Source organism: Microcaecilia unicolor, chromosome 12, assembly GCF_901765095.1.
Source record: "Microcaecilia unicolor chromosome 12, aMicUni1.1, whole genome shotgun sequence".
Classification (NCBI taxonomy): Eukaryota; Metazoa; Chordata; class Amphibia; order Gymnophiona; family Siphonopidae; genus Microcaecilia; species Microcaecilia unicolor.
Window position 1 is genome coordinate 30,170,931 of NC_044042.1, and position 25,399 is coordinate 30,196,329.

Consider the following 25,399-nt stretch of genomic DNA (forward strand, 5'->3'; position numbering starts at 1 on the left):
GAGGCTCAGTGTGGATATTTTCAGCACCTAACTTTTGGAGCTTTATATAGTATCTCCCCTGTATTACTATGGTGTTATATGTTGCAAGGCTAAATGGGCCCAATATTCAAAGCAATTTAAATGGTCAGGAGAGGCTCCTAGCCATTTAAATGGCTTTCCTGAGGCTATCAAGGAATATTCAGCAGCACTTAGTACAGTTGAATATCCCTGTTAATTGGCCATCCCCAATTTGGTTAGATTAGGGATGGGACAGGGCAGGGCATGGGCAGAGTGGCGAGCAGAGATTTTCAGCCCGCTAGCCGGTTAACCAAATATAGGAGCCCTTTTACTAAGCTGCGTGGGTGCTTATGCGTGTCCTACGCATGTCAATTTGAAGTTACTGCCCAGCTACCATGTGGTCTGGGTGATAATTTTGTTTTTTACGCACGTCCGCTACGAGCACCAGAAAATAATTTTTATTTTCCTGCACGTGGTGGAAACCTGGTGGTAATCATCATTCTATGCACATAGATGATTACCACATGGTTACCACGTGACACCTTACCACTAAGTCAATAGGTGGTGGTAAGATCTGAGACCCAAAATGGACACACACCAATTTCTATTTTGCCACAGGTCCATTTTCGACAAAAATTTTATAAAGGCCTTTTTTACAGGCGCACTGAAAAATGGATCTGCACACACCCAAAACACGTGCCTACACCAGTGCAGCCCATTTTTCAGCGCACCTTAGTAAAATGGACCCCAAAGTTAGGAAGCAAAAAGGCTATCCTAATTTTATGTGGTAAAGTTAACTGTACGCTGGTCTGAATATTGGCTGGCACCCGGTTAACTTCTGGGTGACTGCTGAGACCCAGATATTTAATGCCGGGAGCCGTGAGTGCTCAGGCATTGAATATCCGAGTCTGTTCAGCCCACAGCTATGAGGGGCTCAGATGCTACTTACTGCCACAGGCTGAAAATCAGGCGGGACAAGTTATTCCTGGGGTTATACAAAAACGATTAACAACCTGGATCTTGGTACATACCTGTCCATTAGTATCACATGGGGTATGAGTGTAGAAATAGTCATCATCTGCACAAGGAGGGCGAGGCTTACATGACTCAGATCCAATTTCTGCAGGCATTGTGTAATATAATAAAAATTCTTATATCAATTATGTGACATCAGCAGCCTCCATACAAAACATTCTTTAAACAATCATTTTGAACAACTATGGGAATAATTCTGCCTTTATAAAGTAACTATACAAAAGTAGGTGCAAATTTGTGTGGATACATTTATTGGGGCAATAATAAAGCAAAACTACCTGCGTAATTTTACTTTGGTCTATCGCAGCAATACCCACAGATAAACCACAAAGGCATGGTAATAGCACTCAGTCTGCAGCACCTCATTACCTCTCTACCCTCATCTCCCCTTATGTTCCCGCCCGAAACCTCCGCTCACAGGACAAATCCCTCCTCTCAACACCCTTTTCCACCACCGCCAATTCCAGGCTCCGTCCATTCTGCCTCACATCACCTTACGCATGGAATAAACTTCCTGAACCCCTACGCCAAGCCCCCTCCTTACCCATCTTCAAATCATTGCTCAAAGCCCACCTCTTCAATATTGCTTTCGGCACCTAACCTTTATACCTTTATACCTTTCATGTAATCGAGAATGCTCCAAATTGACTACCCCTACTTGACTGACTCTACATTTGTCCATTAGAGTGTAAGCTCTTTGAGCAGGGATTGTCCTTCTGTGTTAAAATTGTACAGCACTGCGTAACCCTGGTAGCGCTTTAGAAATGTTAAGTAGTAGTAGTATATTTAACTGGGTCAATATCTATCTGAATACTGTCTAGTCTCACCTGCCTAAAAGAATGTGTGACAACAAACAACAAGTATACTTTTGGTAAGATGTAGGTGGTCCTGGGGCCAAGTTTACGGGAGTGGGGAGATGTCTGCAGAAAAAGCAAGTGCAAATCTCTGCAGGTACTATAACTCAGAACAGTTTTCAAAAGGAAAATATACTTGTACTTTGAGATCTGGTGCAAAATACATAAGTTAAAATACCCACAGACCTTGCAACTATGCTGGCAGACAGGAAAAGTGCCCTAGCAATATTGGAATGATGATTATAACTTGGGGTTGAACATCTATTGATTAGTTGCTCTCTTTATATGCTCTAGCTGCTTCTTTCCCTTCTGAATGTACGCTAAGTGAAACAGAGAGAGGTTCCATATGATATTGGACATGTGGACAACCTGTGCATGCTCAGTGGAGCACATGGAAAGCTCTGAAAACCTTCCAAGAAGTATCCTTTCCAGGTTCTATGCTATTTCACAAACCTCAGATATTTCTTGTTATTTGTCCTCATCAGGCTCTAAAGGGTGACTGAAGCACTGTACAAATGTGAGGCTTACCTGAGTACTTATCAGGCTCACACTCCTGACAGACGGTAGCCCCTTTGTTGGAGTATGTATTTGCTGGACATAATTTACAGGTGGAAGATCCAGATTTAGAACTGTAAGAGCCTGCTTTGCAAGGAAAGCACTCTGATGTGTATGCCACCCCTATGAAACAAAAATCAGGAAGAGGTGATAAAGGCAAGAAAGAATCCAAAGCAACCTTCTTTTAAATCTTTATTTATTCTGGAGTGCTTTTACTGTGGTAATTTTGGAATGTTTGCGTGCTATCCACATGTTAAAAAAATAAAATGGATTTTTTTTTAGTGCTGGGGCAGATCTGGGGGTGGAGAGTGGGCATGTTTTGTGCTAATCGGTTAGCGCAGCTACATTGTCGCTTGCTAACAGACTAGCATGTGCTTAGCGTGTGAGCCCTTACTGCCTACATCATGGGTGGTGGTAGGGGCTCACACGCTAATAGCCATGCATTAATGGGAAAATTAGTGCAAGGCCATTAATGGGGAAAATAGAAAAATCAGCCATTTTACCCTGAATGTAAAAACGGTCTTAGCATGTGGAAATAACCCACATAAGGACATGCTAAGGCCACATTTAACTACAGTTTGGTAAAAGGGACCCTTAAACATTTATGTACAAGTTATTGTTATACTGCAGTGGGCATTGAAACAAACATGATCAACAGAAGAAAAATTGTTTTTTAAAAAGTACCAAAGGAGATTTGTAATATGGCCACACCAGGTATGTGAATGAACAATTTACCTAGGTAACTTTTCTTCAGTATATTCAAAAGTGCTTTAGAAGCATTTTGGAGTGTTATTCCCAGATGCATATTTAAGGTGGGGGGGGGGGGGAGGGAGGATTTAAAAATAAGCTCCATAAGTTATATTTCAAGGTTATGTATGTAATTTCCATTTTAAAAATCTATCCACTCAAAAAACAAGAGCAATAGGTATTCTGTATCTGTGCAAGTTTCACAGTGAAAATATGTGTTTTTCTCTTTGAAAATTGATACAAAATTCACAGATAAAATATATCTGCAGACTTGCTCCTGAACTAGACACTTTGAAAATTACCCACTCGGTGCATAGCTATCTATAATGGTATCAGTCATGTTCAGGTGATATTGTCTGTCCAGTCACGTAGTGTATCCTTGTATTTGTCTATATAATCTCATGTATATAGGTAAGACAAAGAGGACACTAAATAAGAGGATTATAGAGCACAGAAGTGCTATAAAAGATGAGCTTTGGAGAAACCCTTGATGGAACACTCTGTAATGCTGAATCACAAATTTTGAGGACTATAAGTTTTGTGTGATTAACAGACCTAAACTACCTAGGCGAGGCGTGGATGTTGATAAGATCCTCGTGAGGATAGAGCACAGATTGCCCTCTGGGAGATAAGTGACTGTTTGATTGATCGTATGCTATTGATCATTTGTTTCAATATCTCTGGGAGAGCCGTTTTTTCAAGATATCAACTGCATATTATATTACAGTTGCTTTTATCATCTTACTCCTCCTTTGGTAGTGGAGACACATTGAGTAGCCCCTGAAGCAGCCCAGTAGGGCGAAACACGGCCTGTGTCGGGCTACTGTATGCATATTTTAATATATTATTAAAATCATTTTTATCCATCAACGATCTGCTTTGTATATTTTCCTTCTGTACACCGCCTTGGGTGAATCGTGGTTAATAAATCTCAATAGACAAACAAATAAATAAATACATAGCTAAGCTTTTCTAGGATGGCAATATATGGCACAAATCAAGTCCAGAAGTCTGGTAAGTTGTTGTTTTTTTAATTATTTTTATTTAGGGGCCCTTTTACTATGCTGCGGTAAAAAGTGATTGAATGTAAATAAGCAAGTTGAACCTGGCTAAATCCCACATTTTGTTTCTATCTGGCAAGGTAACTCTCTCGAAAACGCCAGAATTTTTTTGAGCTTGAGAATTTAAAAATTCCAGTTGTCAACTGCTTAAAATATCTGGGTGTGTGGCTTGATTCTGCCTTGTCTGTGAATGAACAATTTAAATTTGTTGTTCAGAAAGTTTTCTTCAAGCTCAGATTATTACATTGGATGAAAGATTTTTTCCTCAGCATCAAATTTTTGAACTGTTGTTCAAGCATCTATTACCCCTTTATGGGATTATTGTAATGCCCTTTATTTAAGGCTGCCTGCTTATAAATTACGTGCATTACAGATTTGTCAAAATGCTACTGCTTGGATCTTGATTAATCTGTCTCGATTCGACCACATTACTCCTGCTCTTCGAGACTTACACTGGTTGCCTATTATTTGGAGGATCAAATTTAAAGTTTTGACCTTAATACATAAAGCACTGAATGATAATGGGCTTCTAGCGTTGTCCAACTCCTTGAAGACTCACATGCCAACAAGACCTTTGAGATCTGGTGATAAATTATATTTAGAAGTTCCTTCTTTTCAACAGGTTAGACTAGATGTATATCGTTCATCTATTTTTGGTATTGAAGGACCTGTTCTCTGGAATGCATTACCTGAAACTTTGCGTAAAACTTGTTCTATTGTACAATTTCAAAAATGTTTGAAGGCTCATTTATTTATACTAGCTTTTGTCAACAATTAAGGTCTGATGTTATTTCTATATTTTTAGCTGGATTATATGTTTCAGTTGCATATTGTAAGCTCTGTGGAGCAGGGACTGTCTCTTCATGTTCAAGTGTTCAGCGCTGCATACGTCTAGTAGCGCTATAAAAATGATAAGTAGTAATAGCAGCAGTAGTGTTTGATGAACAGTGTGACTTTTCTAATGATTTTACTATGTATGTGACTTGGAAACTGCCTAGAATTGTATGATAGAGTGGTTTTAAAAATTTTAAATTTTTAAATAAAAAAATAAAAAAAGTGACCTGCACTAATATGGACACGTGAAATTGGTGCTCACTGGGCCATATTTTTACTGTGGAGGGTAAAAAGGCCTTTTAAAAATGGGGCAGTAAATGGCTGTGGGCTAATATTAAAAGCAGCATGTGGCTATTTTACTGCCTGAGCCCTTACTGCCACCTATTTACTTGGTGGTAAGGTTTCATGTGCTACTCATGTGGTAATCAGGCAGCACATGGCAACGTGGCCGCACTGCCTATTACCACCAGGAATGCCCCCCGCAGTAGGAAATACAAAATTATTTTCTACTGTGGGAAAAAGCATGCACCAACTTTGGAATTATCGCCAGGTGCCTGCGCTACCCCGGCAGTAGTGTCGACTTGGCCTGCGCTACCTGCATGTTAGCCCTACCACAGCTTAGTAAAAGGGCCCCTTAGGCAATTATTCAAGTGACAAATCAAGCAAAACAACTTGTACAGCAAAGCAATGGGAATAAAGAAATATTAATAATACACCTAATTCACCAAGAGGCAATATTTTATCAAACATATTCTTTTTGGCTCTAGTCCACATTTAAGGGCATTCCAATCCTATTGAGGAGAGGTAAAAATATTACAGTTAAACTAAAAACAAACCAGCGTCACTGCAAATTAGAAACAAGAGAGAAACATTTAACCCCACACCCCCAATTAATGATCCTGGGTGAGCTCCTTACCATACCCTTGGCTGCTAAGAAGGAAGACAGATGGGTAGGATCCCAAAAAATATATTTAGAAGATTGGTAAATAATTATACATTTTACAAGGAAATCTAAGATGGAGGGTGGCCCTCAATTAAAGAACCCCAGGGCATATCAAAAGAAACTGTCTCCAGCACTTCTGGAACTTTCTAGATAAATCTGGAAAAACAAATCTTAACACTGCTAAATAAGTTCAATTCAGTAGCTTCTGAGTAGGAAATCCCTATCAGAACTACTATTCATAGTAAGTAGTAAAGTCGCAGTATTAGGGTTAATAGCTTAAGGAGAGTCCACAGAGTCTATTGTTAATTTCTCAATCAGTTTAAGACTTCCATGAATTTTATTCAGTAGACAATATACCCTCTTAACACTAGATATATGATACTGAAGAACCTCCATACAATATTCCTTCCCCAGTTCTTTTCGGGGATTCTTTAGCATCACGGGGAAAATTAATCATCCTCAAGTTCACACTTCTTAAGGTATTGTCCACAGATTCCATTTTGGCTCTTAACACAGTTACATCTTATAATAGCCGTTTGAGCTGACTGAATTTGAGCCATCTACAGATTCCCTGGTAGTCATTTTCAACTTGTACCACCCTTTTATCAACGTCTTTCAGTTGAAAAGATAAATTATTTACCACCAGGTGAATTGATTTTGCCAAATCTGAGATAACTAAGCAAACTGATCTAATGTCATTACTCCTGGTTTATATCTTTTATTTATTTATTTTTATTTATTGCATTTGTATCCCACATTTTCCCACCTCTTTGCAGGCTCAATGTGGCTTATCATGAATAGTGGAAATATATAATAAGATAAACAATTCGTATTATGGAAGGATCTTGGGTAACATGATAATGAAAAAGTATGATATTAGTATTACAAGCAAATATAAGAAGACAATATTGGATATATGTAGAGGAGTTCACATTTGTTGATCTTTGTGGTATGCCTTGTTAAAGAGATGGGTCTTTAGTAGTTTGCGGAAGTTAGTTAGTTCATAGATCGTTTTTAAGTTGCGCGGCAGCGCGTTCCAGAATTGTGTACTCAGGTAGGAAAAGGTTGACGCATGCATTAGTTTGTATTTTAGACCTTTACAGTTAGGGAAGTGAAGGTTGAAGAATGTGCGGGATGATTTTTTAGCATTCCTGGGTGGTAAGTCTATCAGGTCTGACATGTAGGCTGGGGCATCTCCGTGAATGATTTTAAAGTCTCTGGCAAAGTTTTAGCGACTTTCCCAGAAATTCCTACCTCCAGGCCATCTCTTGTGTCATGGGCATTAGTGGGTAGCTTCCCTCTTCAGGCTTCACCACCTTGGGTGAACCTGTTCATAAAGGTGGTCAATAAACCCCAATACATAAATAAAAAATAAATAACAGTAAAAACAGTAAATAAAAAACAAATATATACAATGCCAAACCACGTTCAAACAAAAAAGAATCAAAACTTTATAAGTGATTCTTCTCACCAACTTTGCATGAAAGAGTGCTGAATTTTTGCTGAAAAGAGTGAGGGATTTTTGATTTGATAACTTCCATGGTTCTTAGCTCATTGCTCTAATCACTACAATACTCCTCTATTGCTTTCTGGCGGTCATGGTCAAAGACTTTGGACTGGATCTCCGAGGATGGATGTGGTATTGTCTGACCCTGTGAGACACAGCAGCTACTTTGGATGATATGAAACTTTCTGCTTTTCTTATCTCTCACAGCCACTGCTTCAAAGAGTCATAATAATGCTTGGGGTCCTCTGTTTGTTTGGCACTGGTTCTCTCTGGCTCCATACTCAAGCTTTCAGAGTCCATGTCTCAAACACAGCAGGGGGAGTAATGTTTCTCCTGGATGGGCCTCTTCAGCATGGCCTTGCCACCAGCAGTCCTTGGCACTCAGACACTGTTCCCTCTAAACTGAGCAGGAGTCTTCCATCTACAATCCTGCCAGTGGGGAGGGGGGGGGGGGGTTCACTATACATTTTCAATATCAAGGAACAGGCAAGTTCTGCAGGATTCCAGAGAACCTGCCTGATTCTAGAGATTGAAAAAAACAATATTGAAGCACCACCCCCCTACTGGTAGCAATGCAATTGGAGGACTCCCACTCAGCTTAGAGGGAACAGTGCCCCTCAGATAGACATTTCAATGCCAGCTTTCAGGCCCAAACCTTTCAGGTTAATATGCAGATACCAGAGCCTGAATGATTATTGTCCTGTCCCAAACATTTATAGCAGAACTTATGATGATCAATGGTGGAGACTGTTTTTTAATTGGAACAGAAACTGAAGCTTCTTTGAGGGAAACTAAGGTAAAACCACACACAAAAAAATTTTCTTCTCTTAAATTTGCCCTCTAAAATGGGCAGATAAATCTTAAGAGGACAATATTCAAAACAATCTAAGCATATTAAAAAGAATCAATGCACCTAGATTGCTCTGCTTGAAAATTGCTCACTTTGGAGCAGGCAAGTATGGATATTATTTCACAATATGGGGACCTTCAGTTGATTTTAGAAGAGGTAGTCTCATGGATGTGTTTTGGGTGGATTGGGAGATAATGCATAGATTTGATTTTGCAATTTATAGACACTTTTCCCAAACTTTGCTCACAGTAAAACAGATAAAGGACCAAATTCTATATAGAGCACCAAAAAATCGGCACCAGAAAAAATTAGCACTTAGCTCTAGTCTATAAATGGTACTTTGAGTTGGGTGCTGTTTATAGAATAGCGCCTAGCACTGAGATCCACGCCTAACCTTTAGGCATGAGGATTTACACCAACTGAAACCCAGTATAAATCCCCGTGCCTCAATTAGGCATGGATCAGGTGTATTTTGTAACACTGCGCACAAATTATTGGAATGCCCATGCCCCTCCCATGGCCACACCTCCTTTTCAGATCCACACACATCTTTATAGAATAATGCCTAACAAGATTGCATGTAAATTCTAATTATTACCAATTAGCACTGCTAATTGATTGTTAGTGCCTAATTATCGGTGCTAATTGGTTTATTAATCAACTAAATTGTGAATGCAACTTGGGCTTCTGCCCAAATTTGTATGAACAATTTTGTGTACCATATATAGAATCCGGGGGATATTTGCCCCCTGTGGGTAATTTTCAAAGGGAAAGTAACATGGGTATACTTTCTATTGAAAATTAAGTATCTGTGAAATTTGCACCTTGGTCAGCTATTTAAAAAATTGTCCCTTTATTCTTGTGTGCCTTAAGGCCTGTTAATGGAGAAAACAATTCTCAAGCAATGTCACATTCCCAGATCAGGAGAGAAAAGTATACACACAGATTGCATTTTCAAATCTTTACATGCACTATACCCACAAAAAAAGCTTATGCAAGTGACAGCATGTACTTTGTACCCACTGCAAATTTCTACCAGAATGTACACAAGTACTTTTCTTTTGGAACTACTGCAAAGCCTTCCAGTTTAAAGTGAATACTGCCTTTGTTCCAAGGAGGACTGTGTGAAGTGCTAATATGTTTCTTCTGTACCTGAATGTAACTCACCTTGACCTGCTACTGAAAAGGCATGAGCTAAATCCAAATCTCTTTCCCTTTTATGAAATTCTCAGCAGTAAGGAGTAATGTCCCTTCTATTTTCGAGTACTGTATCTGATTAATCCCGACAACTCTTTAACCTGTTTCAGTTGTATTCTGGGATTGTTTGCTGAGATTAGCTTCATTTTGTCCCTGTGATTCAGTACATGTGCTATTGCTGGTTTTGATTTCTGGTGATTCCTAATCTCTGTTTTCTTCCAGATATATTTCATCCTGTGTCTACTTGAATTCTAAGACCTCTGGTAGCCAGGTTTCACAAACTGATAACAAATCTCTCTCCTTCGTTTCATGAAGATTAATAATTCCATTATTATCTCTTCTCGTTTCTTGATCTTCTATTGTTCCCAGTAATCCTTCGTTGTTGTTTTTCTATAGCTGTTATTTTATTCCTCAGTATCCTTTTATGCAGAATTCCTATTATCAGCTTCTCTCTGTCTGGAAGATGGTGGCTCAAATCTTTCTCTAATTTTGTTGATACATGTTTTGTAGTTTGTCAAGTTTATGCAGTATAGTAGGCATTACTTGTCATCCCTGGGGCATTTCAAGTTACATACAGTACTTAACTTATCTTCACTGATTTTCTAGTATTCAAATTCAAACCAGTTGAATAAAAAATTTTAGGAGATTCCTCTGAGGTATTCGGCCACATCACAGCTGCTCATTTGATTTCTTCTATCTAATATACAATCATAAACCATTTAACCCTACTTAATGGGAAATATCAGAATGGCTGTGACATTTTCTGTTTCAAAATTCAATTGTGGATTTAAAAGCCCGCAGTATTTTAACAGCGACTTCTTTTGAGTATCTGGCTCTCAGTTAGCTAAGATGAAGAGGAAAAAAATTGGTGCTTTAAATACCAAAGGCCTGTATCATGTTTTTTTTATCTAACTGCATCATCCATCAGTGCACATACATGCATCAAGAAGGCAAAGCCATTAACCACATACCAGTAATTCCAATATTTCTGAGCATCACTGGCTTTGGAGATTGAGACCCCAATGAGAACGCTGTTGTCTTCCAGTAAAGGACATTGTTGCCCCGAGTCAGATCTACCTACAAATGCAAAAGTACCTTGTATTAAATGAGTAAATATATATAGTAAGTTAATTCTCAGCTAAAACATAGGCACCAAAATTTGGTTGAAAATAGGGGACAAATGTAGGCACCTAACTTACCTAAATTTAGGAGTTTAGCTTTTTAAATAATGGCCTCACAAATTATTTATTTACACATTTAAGTGCAATGGCTGGTTGGTCTGTGAACCTGTCTTTATGGCAGCAAATATCATACAAGGATTTATTAAGGGTTGAGGGATTATGTAGGTGGGGGGGGGGGGGGGGGGTCATTTTTTCCCCTTTATATCACTGCATCTTCTTGATGGAATATGTTATGTGCCAAGTCGATATCAACTCACAGTAACCCTGTGGATAGTTATCCTGAGGCTAATTTTTTATGGAACTGTTATTGTATTGATCCATCGCAGTGCTAGTTTTCCTCTTCTGGTTGACCTTTAATCTTGTCAAGTATGATGTCTTTGATTAACATAGTCTGGAATGACTATGTCATAATAAAACTCTGTAAGCCACATTGAGCCTGCAAATAGGTGGGAAAATGTGGGATACAAATGCAATAAATAAAAATAAACAATCTTTCTCTTCACATGATATGTCTAAAGTACGAAAGCTGAAGTTTTGTCATTTGAGCTTCCAAGGAACACTTAGGTTTGATCTCCTCCAATACTGTTTGATTTGCTCTTTCAGCACTCCATGGCATACATACTATTCTTTACCAACATCATAATTCAAAAGCATCAGTTTTCTTCCTGTCTTTCTTCTTCACTGTCCGACATTTGCATTCATATGACATCAATGAAAATACCATAGCTTGGACAAGTTGAATCCTTGTATGCAGAGATACATCTGCATTTGAAGATCTTGTCTAGGTCCCTCATAGACATTCTGCCAAAAGCAATGTGTCATTGGATTTTGTGACTGCTTGACATTTCATTACTAATTATTGATCCAAATAGGTTGAAGTTGTCTACAATTTCTCTTGCTTCTCCATCAAGAATGAAATTATTAATTTTGCCAGTTGTCAGGATCTTTTTCTTTTTTCTGTTAGGATGCAGGCCCATTTTGAAACTATGTTCCTTGATCTTGATAAGCAGATGTTTCAGATCATCTTCACATTCAACCAGTATGGTATAATTAGCTTAGTGAAGGTAATGAGTCTTCCACCAATTTTAACACCTTGGGTTTCATCATACAGTTACGAACATAAAAACATAAGCGTTGCCATACTGGGATAGACCAAAGATACATCAAGCCCAGCATCCTGTTTCCAACAGTGGTCAATCCAGGAAACAAATACCTGGCAAGATTCCAAAACAGAGGGTCCAAGAAAACACAAGGGCAGATGGTCTGCAAACTCCAAGATGGAAAATATATACAAAGCAGATCGTTGAAAAACCAAAATATATTTTATTGATGAAAACCAATTAAAATATGTATACAATAGCCCGACACAGGCCGTGTTTCGCCCAACTGGGCTGCTTCAGGGGCTACAAAATAAATAATATACAAAATTACATAAATAAATAAAAACAAATCTCAAATAAAAACATCAAAATCCCACAGACTTAGAAACAAAAAATAACAGTGATTATTAGAAAAAGCTAATATGTACACGACACATATATTTAGATGAATGCATACAAAATGCAACACTGTGCTTAAAGTCATTAAAAATTAGCTTAATATATCCTTTTCCGGAGGTGCGAAGGCGGTAGAACGAGAGGACATGAAATGAGATTGAAGGGGGGCAGACGCAAGAAAAATTTCAGGAAGTATTTTTTCACGGAGAGAGTAGTGGATGCTTGGAATGCCCTCCCGCGGGAGGTGGTGGAAATGAAAACGGTAACAGAATTCAAACATGCGTGGGATAAACATAAAGGAATCCTGTTCAGAAGGAATGGATCCTAAGGAGCTTAGCCGAGATTGGGTGGCAGAGCCAGTGGCGGGAGACGGGGATAGTGCTGGGCAGACTTACTGGGTCTGTGCCCTCAAAAGGACAGGTACAAATCAAGGTAAGGTATACACAAAAAGTAGCACATATGAGTTTATCTTGTTGGGCAGACTGGATGGACCATGCAGGTCTTTTTCTGCCATCATTTACTATGTTACTATCGTCACTAATAACTAACATACAGAAAAAAAGAAGAAAAATAATGAAATAAGTAATCTTAAACTGCATATATGGTAATTATGAATGACTGATATGTTCACAACATGTATAAATACATAAAAAATGCATAACCGGTTTATAATCTATAAAGGATAACTTGAAAATCTATCCTCTCTAATGACTTAAACAAGATGGACTTCTATCCTTAATGAAAAGTGAATCATGTAAAACACTTGAATAAAATCAAAAGACACCCACCTAAACAATAATCCTTCACTATTGAAATATAATGATGACAAGGAAAACAACTGTAACTGACTGAAAAACAAAAACCAAAAATCAACTAAGAGAAAAGCATGAAGTAAAAAGAACATATTAAAATAAAAATATGGAAAGAAACTAAGGAGAAATAGAACTCACATATACAGGAGAACACCTTGATTCTGTCTTGAAAAAACAGCTCATCCAGAGATGCCAAAACCAATAAAAGTTGACCTACGCGGAATATGAGTTATGACTTAATAAAAAATATATTTTGCCTATATGAAATATGAGTTAGACCTGATAAAAAAATTTTTTTAAAAAGATTATTTATATAATGTACTACTAAAGGAGACATTGCACTGTCTTAAATGTCAAGCAAAAGCTGGCAGCAGAAAACGTTATAAGAGATTATAGTGTACTGCTGATTAAAACAATTGTGTTGTCTGAAATGACTGGGAGAGACTGGTGACAAGAAAATTGAATACAAGATTGATTCTAAGCGAAGCAAAACCTGGCAACAAAAAATTTTTGGCAAAAAGATTACATATATAGTGTGCTGCAAAGTAAAACGTTCTATTGTATTTAATGCCAAACAAAACTTGTGCCAATGGAAAAAAGTTAAAAAGTGTTAGGCTTGCAATTAAACGTCAATTTGGTAAAATGTATGACATCTAATATAATAGAAAATGTAGAAACTCACATGAAGTCGAACAACCAGCCTCTTGTCTCTGAAAGCACTGAAAAAACGCTATGGCGAAAACAGGAAGTCAGTAAGAAGGGAAATGTCAAAGGTCAGAAAGCCACAATGGGAATGACCCAAAATTGTTTATAAAACAATTTTGCAAAAGAGATGTATATTATTTATTTTGTAGCCCCTGAAGCAGCCCAGTTGGGTGAAACACAGCCTGTGTCAGGCTATTGTATACATATTTTAATTGGTTTTCATTAATAAAATATATTTTGGTTTTTCAACGATCTGCTTTGTAAAGATTCCAAAACAGTACAACACATTTTATGCTGCTTATCCTAGAAATAAGCAGTGGATTTTCCCCAAGTCCATCTTAACAATGGCTTATGGACTTTTCTTTTAGGAAGGTATCCAGAACTTTTTAAAACCCTGCTAAGCTAACTGCTTTTACTACAATCTCTGGCAATGAATTCCAGAGTTTAATTACATGTTGAGTGAAGAAATATTTTCTCCTATTTGTTTTAAATTTACTAATTTGTAGCTTCATTGCATGCCCCCTAGTCCTTCTACCAATTCCACTCATTATTTTATAGACCTCTATCATATCTCCCCTTAGCCATCTTTTCTTCAAGATGAAGCACCCAAGCCGCTTTAGCCTTTCCTCATAGGGAAGTCGTCCCATCCCCTTTATCTTCTTCATCACCCTTCTCTGTACCTTTTCTAATTCCACTATATCTTTTTTGAGATGTGGTGACCAGAATTGCACACAGTATTCAAGGTGTAGTGGAACCATGGAATGATATAAAGGCATTATAACGTCCTCATTTTTGTTTTCCATTCCTTTCCTAATAATACCTAACATTCTATTTGTTTTCTTAGCCGCAGCTACACACTGAGCAGAGGGATTCAACATATATCATCAACGATGACACCTAGATCCCTTTCTTGGTTGGTGATTCCTAATGTGGAACTTTGCATCACATAGCTATAGTTTGGGTTCCTCTTTCCCATATGCATCACTTTGCACTTGCTCACATTAAACGTCATCTGCCATTTAGATGCCCAGTTTCCCAGTCTTGTAAGGTCCTCTTGTATTTTTGCACAATCCTCCTGCGAGTTAACAAAGGTGCGCTGAAAAATGGCTTGTGGTAGTGTAGGCGTGGGTTTTGGGCACTCGACAATCCATTTTTTAGCACACCTGTACAAAAGGCCTTTTTAAAATTTTTTGCTGAAAATGGACTTGCAGCAAAATTAAAATTGCCATGCGTCCATTTTGGGTCTGAGACCTTACCACCAGCCATTGACCTAGCGGTAAAGACTCACATGGTGACCGGGTGGTAATGACCTATGAACGCCAAATGCCACTTGGTGCGCATCCGTTATGTGCGCCCGAAAATAAAAAATATTTTTCAGACAAGCGTTTCAGACGCACGCCAAAAACGAAATTACCGCACAAGCCACGCGGTAGTCGGGTAGTAACTCCATTTTGGCACACATTGGGCATGCGTAGACGCTTTCACGGCTTAGTAAAAGGACCCCTGTGTGGGTTTTGCCTCCATCACAATCTTTTTTTTTTCAAAGTCCCTCTTTGCCTTCCTTCTCACTGCTTTGCATTTGACTTGCCATTCCTTATGCTGTTTCTTATTATTTTCAGTCATATCCTTCACCCATTTTCTGAAGGTTTTTCTTTTAGCTCTAATAGCTTCCTTCACCTCACTTTTTAATCATGTCGGTGGCCATTTGGCCTTCCTTCCTCCTTTTTTAATACATTGAATATAACTGGCCTGGGCTTCCAGGATGGTTTTTTTGAACAACATCCATGCCTGATGTACATTTTTGACCTTTGCAGCTGCTTCTCCAAGTTTTTTTTTTTAAACTGTTCTTCTCATTTTGAAAGTTAAAGCTAATGTATTGCATTTCCTGTGTGTACTTACTCCAGAGCCGATATCAAATCTGATCATATTATGATCACTTATCAAGCGGCCCCAGCACCATTATCTCCTGCACCAGAACATGAGCTCTACTAAGGACTAGGTCTAGAATTTTTCCTTCTCTTGTTGGCTCCTGTATCAGCTGCTCCATAAAGTAGTCTTTGATTTCATCAAGAAATTTTACTTTCCTAGCATGCCCTGATATCACATTTACCCAGTCAATATCAAGGTAATTGAAATCACCCGTTATTATTGTGCTCCCTAGTTTGTTAGCCTCCCTAATTTCTACATCCATCTGTTCATCCTGGCCAAGTGGACGGTAGTACACTCCTATCACTATCCACATGGAATTTTAATCCATAGGGATTCCAAGATGTGTTTTGTGACCTGCAGAATTTTTAGTCTATTTGATTCAAGGCCCTCCTTAACATACAATGCTACCCCTCCACCAATTCAACCCACCCTGTCACTACAATATAATTTGTACCCTGTATGACAGTGTCCCAATGATTGTCCTCCTTCCACCAGGTCTCAGAGATGCCTATTATATCTAATTTTTCATTTAGTGCAATATATTCTAACTCTCCCATCTTATTTCTTAGGCTTCTGCCATTTGCATATAGACATTTCAAACTATGTTTGTTGTTCCTATTTACATCTTGCTCAGCAGTTAACAGTGATAATTTGCAATCGGTCTGCTTTTTATTTAAAGACACCTGGTCTACTATGGTCTCTATTGCAACCTTGCTAACGGGATGCCCTATCTTCCCTGTTTTGGTGACATAGAAACATGACAGCAGATAAAGGCCATATGACCCATCCAGTCTGCCCATCCTGTTCCTAAGTGATCCCACATGCTTATCACAGGCCTTTTAAAACTCTGGAACAGTCCTCGACTCCACCACCTCCACTGGGAGGCCATTCCTCGCCTCCACAACCCTTTCAGTTAAATAATACTTCCTTAGGTTACTCCTAAGCCTATTCCCTCTTAAACTGTCGTATGCCCCCTCATACCAGAGCTCTCCTTCATTTGAAAAAGGCTCTCTTCCTGTACATAAATGCCCTTGATATATTTAAACGTTTCTATCATGTCTCCTCTCTCCCTCCTCTCTTCCAGTGTATATATGTTGAGGTTCATAAGCCTGTCCCTATAATTTTTGCATTCAAGACCGCTTACTAATTTCGTAGCCGCCCTCTGGACCGATTCCATCTTATTTATATCTTTCCTTAGGTGCGGTCTCTAGAACTGCATGCAGTACTCCAAATGGGGCCTTACTAGAGACTTATACAATGGCACTATCACCTCCTTTTACCTGCTGGTCAGGCCTCTCTTTATGCACCCAAGCATCCTTCTGGCTTTGGCTGTCGCTTTTTCTACCTGTTTGAAAGCTTGAAGGCCGTCAGACACAATCACCCCCAAGTCCCGCTCTTCCTTCACACACTGAAGCACTACACCCCCTATACTGTACCGTTCCCTTGGATTTTGGAGGCCCAAGTGCATGACCCTGCATTTTTTGGGATTAAACCTTAGTTGCCAAATATCGGTCCATTTCTCTAGCTTCACTAGGTCCTTCCTCATGTCATTCACACCCTCCAAGGTGTCCACCCTGTTGCAGAGTTTAGTATCATCCACAAAGAGACAAACCTTACCAGACAGCCATTCCGCAATATCGCTCACAAAGACGTTAAAAAAAGCCGGCCCTAGGACCGATCCCTGAAAGATCTTTGAAAGATACCTTGTTCCGAACCATGCGCTTTTGAATGACTGCCAGCCCTCCCCCAGTTTCTTTTTTAAAATCTGCTCTATCTCCTTTTTAAATGCCAGTGCCAGCAGCCTGATCCCACCCTGGTTAAGGTGGAGTCCATCATTCCGGAATAGGCTCCCCCTTCTCCAGAATGCTGCCCAATTCCTAACCAATCTAAAACCCTCCTCCCTGCACCATTGCCTAATCCATGCATTGAGACTCTAGAGCTCTGCCTGAATCTTAGGCCCTGCAAGTGGAACAGAGAGCACTTCTGAAATGATACCCTAGAGGTTCTGGATTTGAGGTTTCTACCTAAGATCAAAATTTGGCTTCAGAACCTCCCTCCCACATTTTCCTATGTCATTGTTACCCACATGTATCAAGACAGCCAGTTCCTCCCCAGCACTGTCTAAAATCCTATCTAGGTTATGCGTGAGGTCCGCCACCTTTGCACCAGGTAGGCCATGTGACCAGGCGATCCTCACATCCACCAGGCACTCAGCTATCTACATGCCTATAATCGAATCACCAACTACAACAGCCATCCTAACCTTTCCCTCCTGGACAGAAGCTCCTGGAGACACATCCTCGGTGTGAGAGGATATTGCATTCCCTGGTAGGCTGGTCCTGGCTACAGGATTACTTCCAGATTCACCAGGGTGATGATCTCATTTTAGGAGACCTTCCTCCTCCAAAGCAGCACAAGGGATGCCAGACTGGAGGTAGGACTTCTGTACAACATCCCTGTAGGCCTCCTCTATGTACCTCTCTGTCTCCCTCAGCTCCTCCAAGTCTGCAACTCTATCCTCAAGAGAACGGACTCCTTCTCTGAGAGCTAGGAGTTCTTTGCATCGAATACACACATATAACCTCTCACCAACTGGGAGATAATCATACATATGACACTCAGTGCTAAAGACTGGGTAGCACCCCTCTCACTGCTGGACTGCTGTCTGCGTCTCAGTATTATAGAGTTGTTTAATTAAAAATTCTTAAGTTACTAGGGATATCAGAGGAATATAAAGAGCCATAAGATTATATGGTATAATGTTTTATTTATTTAGTGTTTGCATCTCCGAAGCTAATTAAACGTAATTAAAACTCTAATGAAAACTCTCCTCTTGAGGTCCTAATTAGAATAATTGACTATAAATGCTAAAAACTAGGGGTGGGTGGGAATGAAGACTGAACTAGGCCCTGCTTTGCCTTCTAGAGTGTCTATCTGTTAATGCTATGGCAGAAAGTTCAAGTTTTAAATCTATGGGGAAAAGGGTATGGAGACAAGTTAATAAAGTTTGCTTCTTTTTTTAATTCTATGTTTATCAATAACCTACAATTCCTCTTTTAAACCCAATCTTTAAGTTACCAAGCACAGAGCAAAATAATGTCACTTACCCAGAGAAATGTCCTACTTCTGTGATAATCTGTTCTGCATACAAATTTAACAGGTATAGGGAAAGTATGCAACTTTGTCAAATTTCTTTCCATTTATTAAGCAAAGGAAAAATACAAACCAACACAGAAATACAATGAACTAAAATAAGCTAACAAAACCAATAGGTCCCAACCTCCCCACCTCCCCCACCCCATCCCTCTCCACCAATAAGGTAGCCACCCAAAGTCACTCCTCCATCTCGGTTCTTATCCTGGGCTACCATAGTTTATAATGCTGCAGAGGAAAGCAAATTTGCTGTCTGTGCATTAGCCGCCCCCCCCCCCTCCCCCGGGACTGCCAGTCATGATAAACATTCCAAACCTTAGGAAAATGAAGCAAGCGCCCGTTTCATATTGCTGTCAATTGCATCATCTGAAATATAAAGTCCAATTTATGAAGCACAATTGTTGTAGAAGTTAGAGTGGGCTGCTTCCAGGCCACGGCTAATGCCAGCTTGCTGTCCATGAATATATTGGTGGCTAACTTGTGCTATTCTGGCTTAAAATGAAGCAAACAATGTTCTGCTTTGGCTGGATAGGATACCTGAACTATTTGCTGGATAAGCTGCAGGATATCCATCCAATGGTGGTGTGCCCTGGTGCAAGGACCAACTTTGCCAATTTTAAACTATTCAAACTATATTGCTCCTTGATCAATATAAAGGTTGTGCAAGAGAACTATCAGGTGATCTGGTATACCCATGCTTCCTAACGTAACCTAGAATTTTTCATGATTTATGCTAAGGCTTTGCTGTAGTCAATGAAACACATATAGATATCATTTTGGTATTCCTTTATCTTTTCAATGATCCATTTCACATCCATAAATAATGTTTCTTATTCCTCCCTTTTCATGAACCTTGCTAGCACTTCAGTCAGTTCTTGTTTCAGATATAGTTGTAGTCTCCGTTGAATGATCTTGATTAGAATCTTGCCGGTATGTGAGGTCAGAGTGATTGTGTGATAATTTTCACAGCTAGTTGGATCACCTTTCTTCAGTATTGGTAAGAATATAAATCTTTTCCTGTTGGCTGGCCATGTTGTTGGTTTCCAAATTTCCTGCTAGAACATTGTAAATATGGTAATAACTGCATCTGATTACTGTAATATTTCAAAGGGAATGCCATCTTTGCCTGGTGCTCTGTTGTTTGATAAAACTCAGTGCTACTTTGAATTCTTTCATCACCGATGTCTCCTGATTGTAAGGTTCAGGATGAAATGGCTGTTGATCCAATTGATATTTATGGTATTATGACTCTGTGTACTCTTTCCATTTTTCTTGATCTGAGCATCATTCAATATGGATCTCTGAGCATCTTAGCATTCCAGCTCTTTGTAGCTTTAGGAAAGCTGATTTTTGTTCTTCCTGTAATATTTTCTGATTTTTATTCCTTGCATGCATTGTTATAGTACTTCTCATTATCTTGTCTTGCAGCATGTTGAAAATATGTGCTAAGTTCAACGAGTGCCTCTCTTTTTCCTCTGACTTAACTTTTCTACATTTCTGAGCAATCTTTGGTTATTCTTGGAATATATTTGAATATAAGTTGAAATCTTTAACTAAAAATATGATTTATTCAGGAGTTGTTTAGGGCTAACAAAAATAATTATCATGGATCAAATAAAGGTGTTCAAAACAAACAGGAGGTAAGGCCACATAGACAGCCCACAGACCAACTCACAACAATTATTCAGATTAACACAGACAAGTTTATTCACACAGGTTTCCAAGTGGTTCAAACTCTGGCTGTGCCTCCCTTTTTACCATGTAGCTCCCATCATACCTAGTCTAGTCATTGCAGTGATAGTCATGGCACATGACTGCCAGGATTCATGCACCAGGGCTCTTTCCAGAACCCTGCACTCACTGACCCTGAATCCACCTGCTAAGTGTCACACTTAAGTAATGGCCATGAATCTCTACCCATAGGTGGCTGTGAACAGTACCTATGTGGCATCTCCAGTCCCATCCTACCTGGGAAGCAGAAAACTAGACAAGATAATCAAACCAGGAAACTTCTGCATGGCAGCCACCAGTCTGGTCTAAGATGGTATATTCTTGTGTAATGATATCCATGTTTTCTCTCTTTACATTGAGGTACTATATACTTACATTGTGATATTCCCATCCCTTTTCTGTGATTTTCAACCACTTTGATTCTTCCACATTTGGTTGGCACTGGTCATTCTGAACCTAGTATAGAGAAGTACTACATGACGTCTAGCTCTTACATGACAGCAGCCATAGCAATAAGTAGAAATGTGGACATGAACGATATAACTCTGTCATCAGATTTAGTGGTTCTCTACTGCTTCAAATAGTGTTTCTTTGTTTGCAAGATTGGAACTTGAAAAATTAAATGGACCAGAATAGTTTTAGTTTTTGATTATCATTCAAATCTAACTATAAATAATAAGGAAACAGCTGTATATCACAGTTAAATAATTTTTCATTCAGTAGCCAAATTTCCTGTGAATTTGAAAGATTCTGTTCATAAAAGCAGAGAGAGAGAGAGAATGATTTCATTTTAAAATGGACAATATGTACTACAACATATACAAAATTCTCTTTAGCATGCACATGGTAAATAAATATAACACATTCAATGTACAGGTATCAATGACATATTAACATCTGTTTGGTAGTGATGTTCAGATATTGTTCTCATTACTGAGGGTAGTGCCAGAGGAGGTAAAAAAAAATGCATTAATATGTGTCTAGAAATGGTGGCCATGTAGTTCAAGGACCATAGACAAACTAAATGTTTAAAAACATCTGAAACACTATGGTTGAGCAACAATGATCCCTCTAAGCTGTTTGGGAGACCATCACCCTCATTCTTACTATTGGGGTGGTGCTAAAATGTATAGGTGCCAACTTTTCAAAATGATTGCGGGCACCAAACATAATATGGATTACTCATCCCTAGAATCAAAGAAGGAGCTTACTCAATATTGGTCATTCTCAGTACCACAGAACTGGCTCCTATACAGCAATCTCATAGTTTCAACTGCATAGGGCTAGCAGGTTTTGTAGGACTCCCAGGGGACCTGCCTCACCATGCAATTGAAATAGTAAGATTGCAGCTTCGAGAATGTTGTTGGGAAATTAAAGCCAGTTCCAGGGTTCCAGATACCTTTGAGTAGATTCCTTCCCTCAATTCAGGTGACAGTAAAATAAATGTAAGAGTCTGGCTAAACTCTGATCTATATCTACTCACATCTTGACTAACAAACTGTTCATTTGTTCATCTTAGGACTATTTGCCTACTGTGTCTCTATCTTGCCCCAGAGCCATTCATTTATCAAGATCAGAGTATAGCAATGCATTCTATAAAGGACAGTCTCAGAAAATGATCAAAAGATTGCAAAATACATCTAGAGGGAATGGATTAACGGGAGACTCGGACCTAGAGACCATGTCTTACAGCTATTGAAAAGTCTCCATTGTTCAAGATTTCATTCTGACATTTAAAGTATTAAATGGACAAAGCCCATAATATCTATGTGGCAAGCTTTTTTCTGCACATCCCAGGTTGTAGTGTAAGGACTTCCCAAAAGGACTCTTAGCTATCCTTGGAAAAACCTAGGCATATTTGGCCTCAGTGAGGTAAAATAGATCCCAACTCCAATGACAATGCTATTCCTTTCTCTACCCATCACCTCTAAAGATCTGGCTCACATCAAAAAATGATTCTGCCTTCCATTCAAGTGCAATGGGGAAAAGCAAGCAAATTCCTGGTCAATGACAAAAGGGCAGCAATAGCAAAAGGACTGAAAGGTCAGTTAATGGAGGAGGGAGGAACTGACATAGGGTTACACATGGGAATTTATGTGTGCATCTCAATTGGGCAGATTAGATGGACTATTTTGACCTTTATCGGCTATATATATACTTTGTTATTATGTCAAGACCAGAGTGAACTGGAATAAGAAAAAGAAAAGCAGCACTATATTAAAATCTAATGAAAACTTGAATTTAGACTGGCACCACTGGCTCTGCAGAATTTTGGTAGCCTGGCTTTTGGAGGTCCTGAGATAGTAGCACCAAATCCATTTAAATCAATAACAGAATGGAAAAAACAGCCCTGGTCAGCACTCCTGCACACTTCCAATATTAAAAATTAAAAAAAAAAAAAAAAGATTCTGTTTGCTTACATAGAACTCAAAAACGATGCTGCTGTCAGGGTAATAATATTCAAAAGAGACTGCCCCGGGCTGCTTCAGATTGATGGCATACATCAGGGTAGCTGTGCACTCATCTGTATTAGAAGTGATGTATTTCCCATGGGGAGTCCATGTTGATCTGAGGTAAGAATATTATTAAAGGAATAAAAGTGAATTGGAAAGATAATAACAGAGACCAAGACTCAAATTCCATCACTGATCATATATAGTAAAGATACCTACCTGTATAGCAAGTATTCTCCGAGGACAGCAGACCTTATATTCTTACATGTGGGTAAACGTGACCTGCATTGCCCAGTCCAGATGAGAGGCTGGTCCTGGCTGCATGGAGACCATCACACTGGCACCTCTTGTATGGAGGGGGAGTGGTCCTTCTGGTGCTGACATTTCTCAGGTGCTGACTCCTTCAAAATCCTGGAGCTCCTGGCACCGTGTGTTTTTGACCGGTCATTGAGTCCCCTCGGTGCTCACTAGGATGAAGTTGAATCCTCCCATCACCTTGGGGTCGGGTCTGGTCAGTCTTGGGGGACTCTGCACAGCAGGGTACCAAGGCAGGTGGAGACCCACTCGATGCACAACTTCTCCCAGTGTCTACAGGTCTAGCAGCCAAGGAGACCGATGCCCCTGATGCCGATGCAACACCCAATGCTGATGTCGACTCCATTGATGCTGACTCTGTCGATGCTGATGCCGACAGCAAGGATTCGGACTAGGCTCCAAAAAACTTCTCACATTGAGCCTCTCTGGCCAACTGAATCCTTTTTTTCATGCGAAGACACAGGACATAATTGTAAGGGCTCTGATCAGGCCCCAAATACTGAAGACACCAAGAATGAGTGTCTTTACCAGATATGGTCCTATTGCACAGGGAAGAACACTTTAAGCCACTGGGAACCTTTGTGGACATGGAAGGAAAAACGTCTGTGGCCAAATCAAACAAAATTGATGGTGCCAAAAAAGTGGCAGAGCACAAGAGAAAAAACAAAGGAGAACCCAACTGAAGTCAAGGTCTAAATGCGGTCTAAAGACGCAGAAAAGGAAACTTAAAAGCAGAAATAAATAACTAAAAAACCTGAACACAGGACACAAGAAAAACACGGTGAAAAAATGACGCTGAAAGCACTCTAAGCTCTTTACGAACTGGGTCTATGAGGAGCATAGAAAAGTGGCATCCACTCCCCACCATGGTAAAAAAAAAATGGTCCCACACTCTCGCAGCGGGCATGAAGGCATTTGTACATGCGCAGTGGAGCAAGTCGCTCCGCAAAGCTCTTTAAAGCTTGGAATAAGCTCCGGACTGGGCAACATATGTTGCGTTTACTCACTTGTGAAAATTATAGGCTTGCTTGATCTTGGAGAATGCAATTTTGTAAATCGCACATGAAACAACTTGCTGTAAAATAGTGTAAGAATGCATTATTTTATTATTAGTTAGTAAACAGACCCCCTCCATTTGTACCTCAGGCAATGGAATGTTGAGTGACCAACACAAGGTCATGTGGGAAGGTAGATGGGGCAGGGTTGGACTTTACTCCCTATAGTGTGACTTAGGGCCCTGTTTACTAAAGCGCGTTAGCGTTTTTAACGCACCTACAATTAACTAACCGTGTAGACGCGGCTTAGTAAACAGGGCCCTCTTAGTGAGAGAAAAGTGAGAGAAGCACCATGGAATGTTATATATTGTCTGTAGAGTGTGATACAATGAGACAGAAACACCTAGAGCAGTCACATCTCCTGTAGGGACCAGGGCCACCGAGAGGGGGGGCAGGAGGGGCACAATTCCCCAGGCCCAGGGCCTCCAAGGGTGGCCCGGCACCGGGGTCTCTCTCCTGATGGGCTCCAAGTGATCAGGTCCTGACAGGAGCAGGAGAGAGAAAACTCAGGCTCCGGGCCCCCCTCCCGCGCTGCTCTTCACTCGCTTCTACCACCATGTCGAGCGGCTGCTTCTTCTCCTCAGGCGCATGCTTGGTTTTGAAACTGAGCATGCATGAGAGAAAAAAGCAACTGCAGGGGCACAGCAGGCATAGAGTGAAGAGCAGTGCTGGATTCTTCTGCTGGCGGGGCCTTGAGATCCCCGCCAGCCCCAAGGTACCTCAGTTGCAGCAGCGGCGATCCTGGGGTGAGGGGTCAGGAGCGGCTATGATCTGGGGAGTGGCAGCAGCCCTGCCCCAGGTCCGGCCCAGTCTCTCGGTGGCCCTGGTAGGGACTCTCAGGCAGACACCTGTGTGAGGGCAAACTCTGGGGTTACACAAATGATAAGATGGTGAGGCAGGGAGGGAACAGAATTATCTCCAAGGCCCCTTGCTCTTCACAGCTCTCCTAATTTCTGGCTACCACACTGTTCCTTGTCCAAGGGGTATTG

General features: G+C 39.9%; 1 protein-coding gene across 1 annotated transcript in view; it reads right to left on the minus strand.

Annotated features, from left to right (window-relative positions):
• Positions 1-25,399, minus strand: part of LOC115481952 (UPF0577 protein KIAA1324-like) — a 125,655-nt gene that overhangs the window by 47,968 nt on the left and 52,288 nt on the right. Inside the window, exons 4-8 of the mRNA XM_030221444.1 lie at positions 23,008-23,155; positions 20,963-21,043; positions 10,552-10,657; positions 2,415-2,564; positions 1,029-1,117 (exon numbers count right to left, since the gene is read on the minus strand). Coding sequence (XP_030077304.1) covers positions 1,029-1,117; positions 2,415-2,564; positions 10,552-10,657; positions 20,963-21,043; positions 23,008-23,155 — 574 coding nt within the window. The remainder of the gene's footprint in view (positions 1-1,028; positions 1,118-2,414; positions 2,565-10,551; positions 10,658-20,962; positions 21,044-23,007; positions 23,156-25,399) is intronic.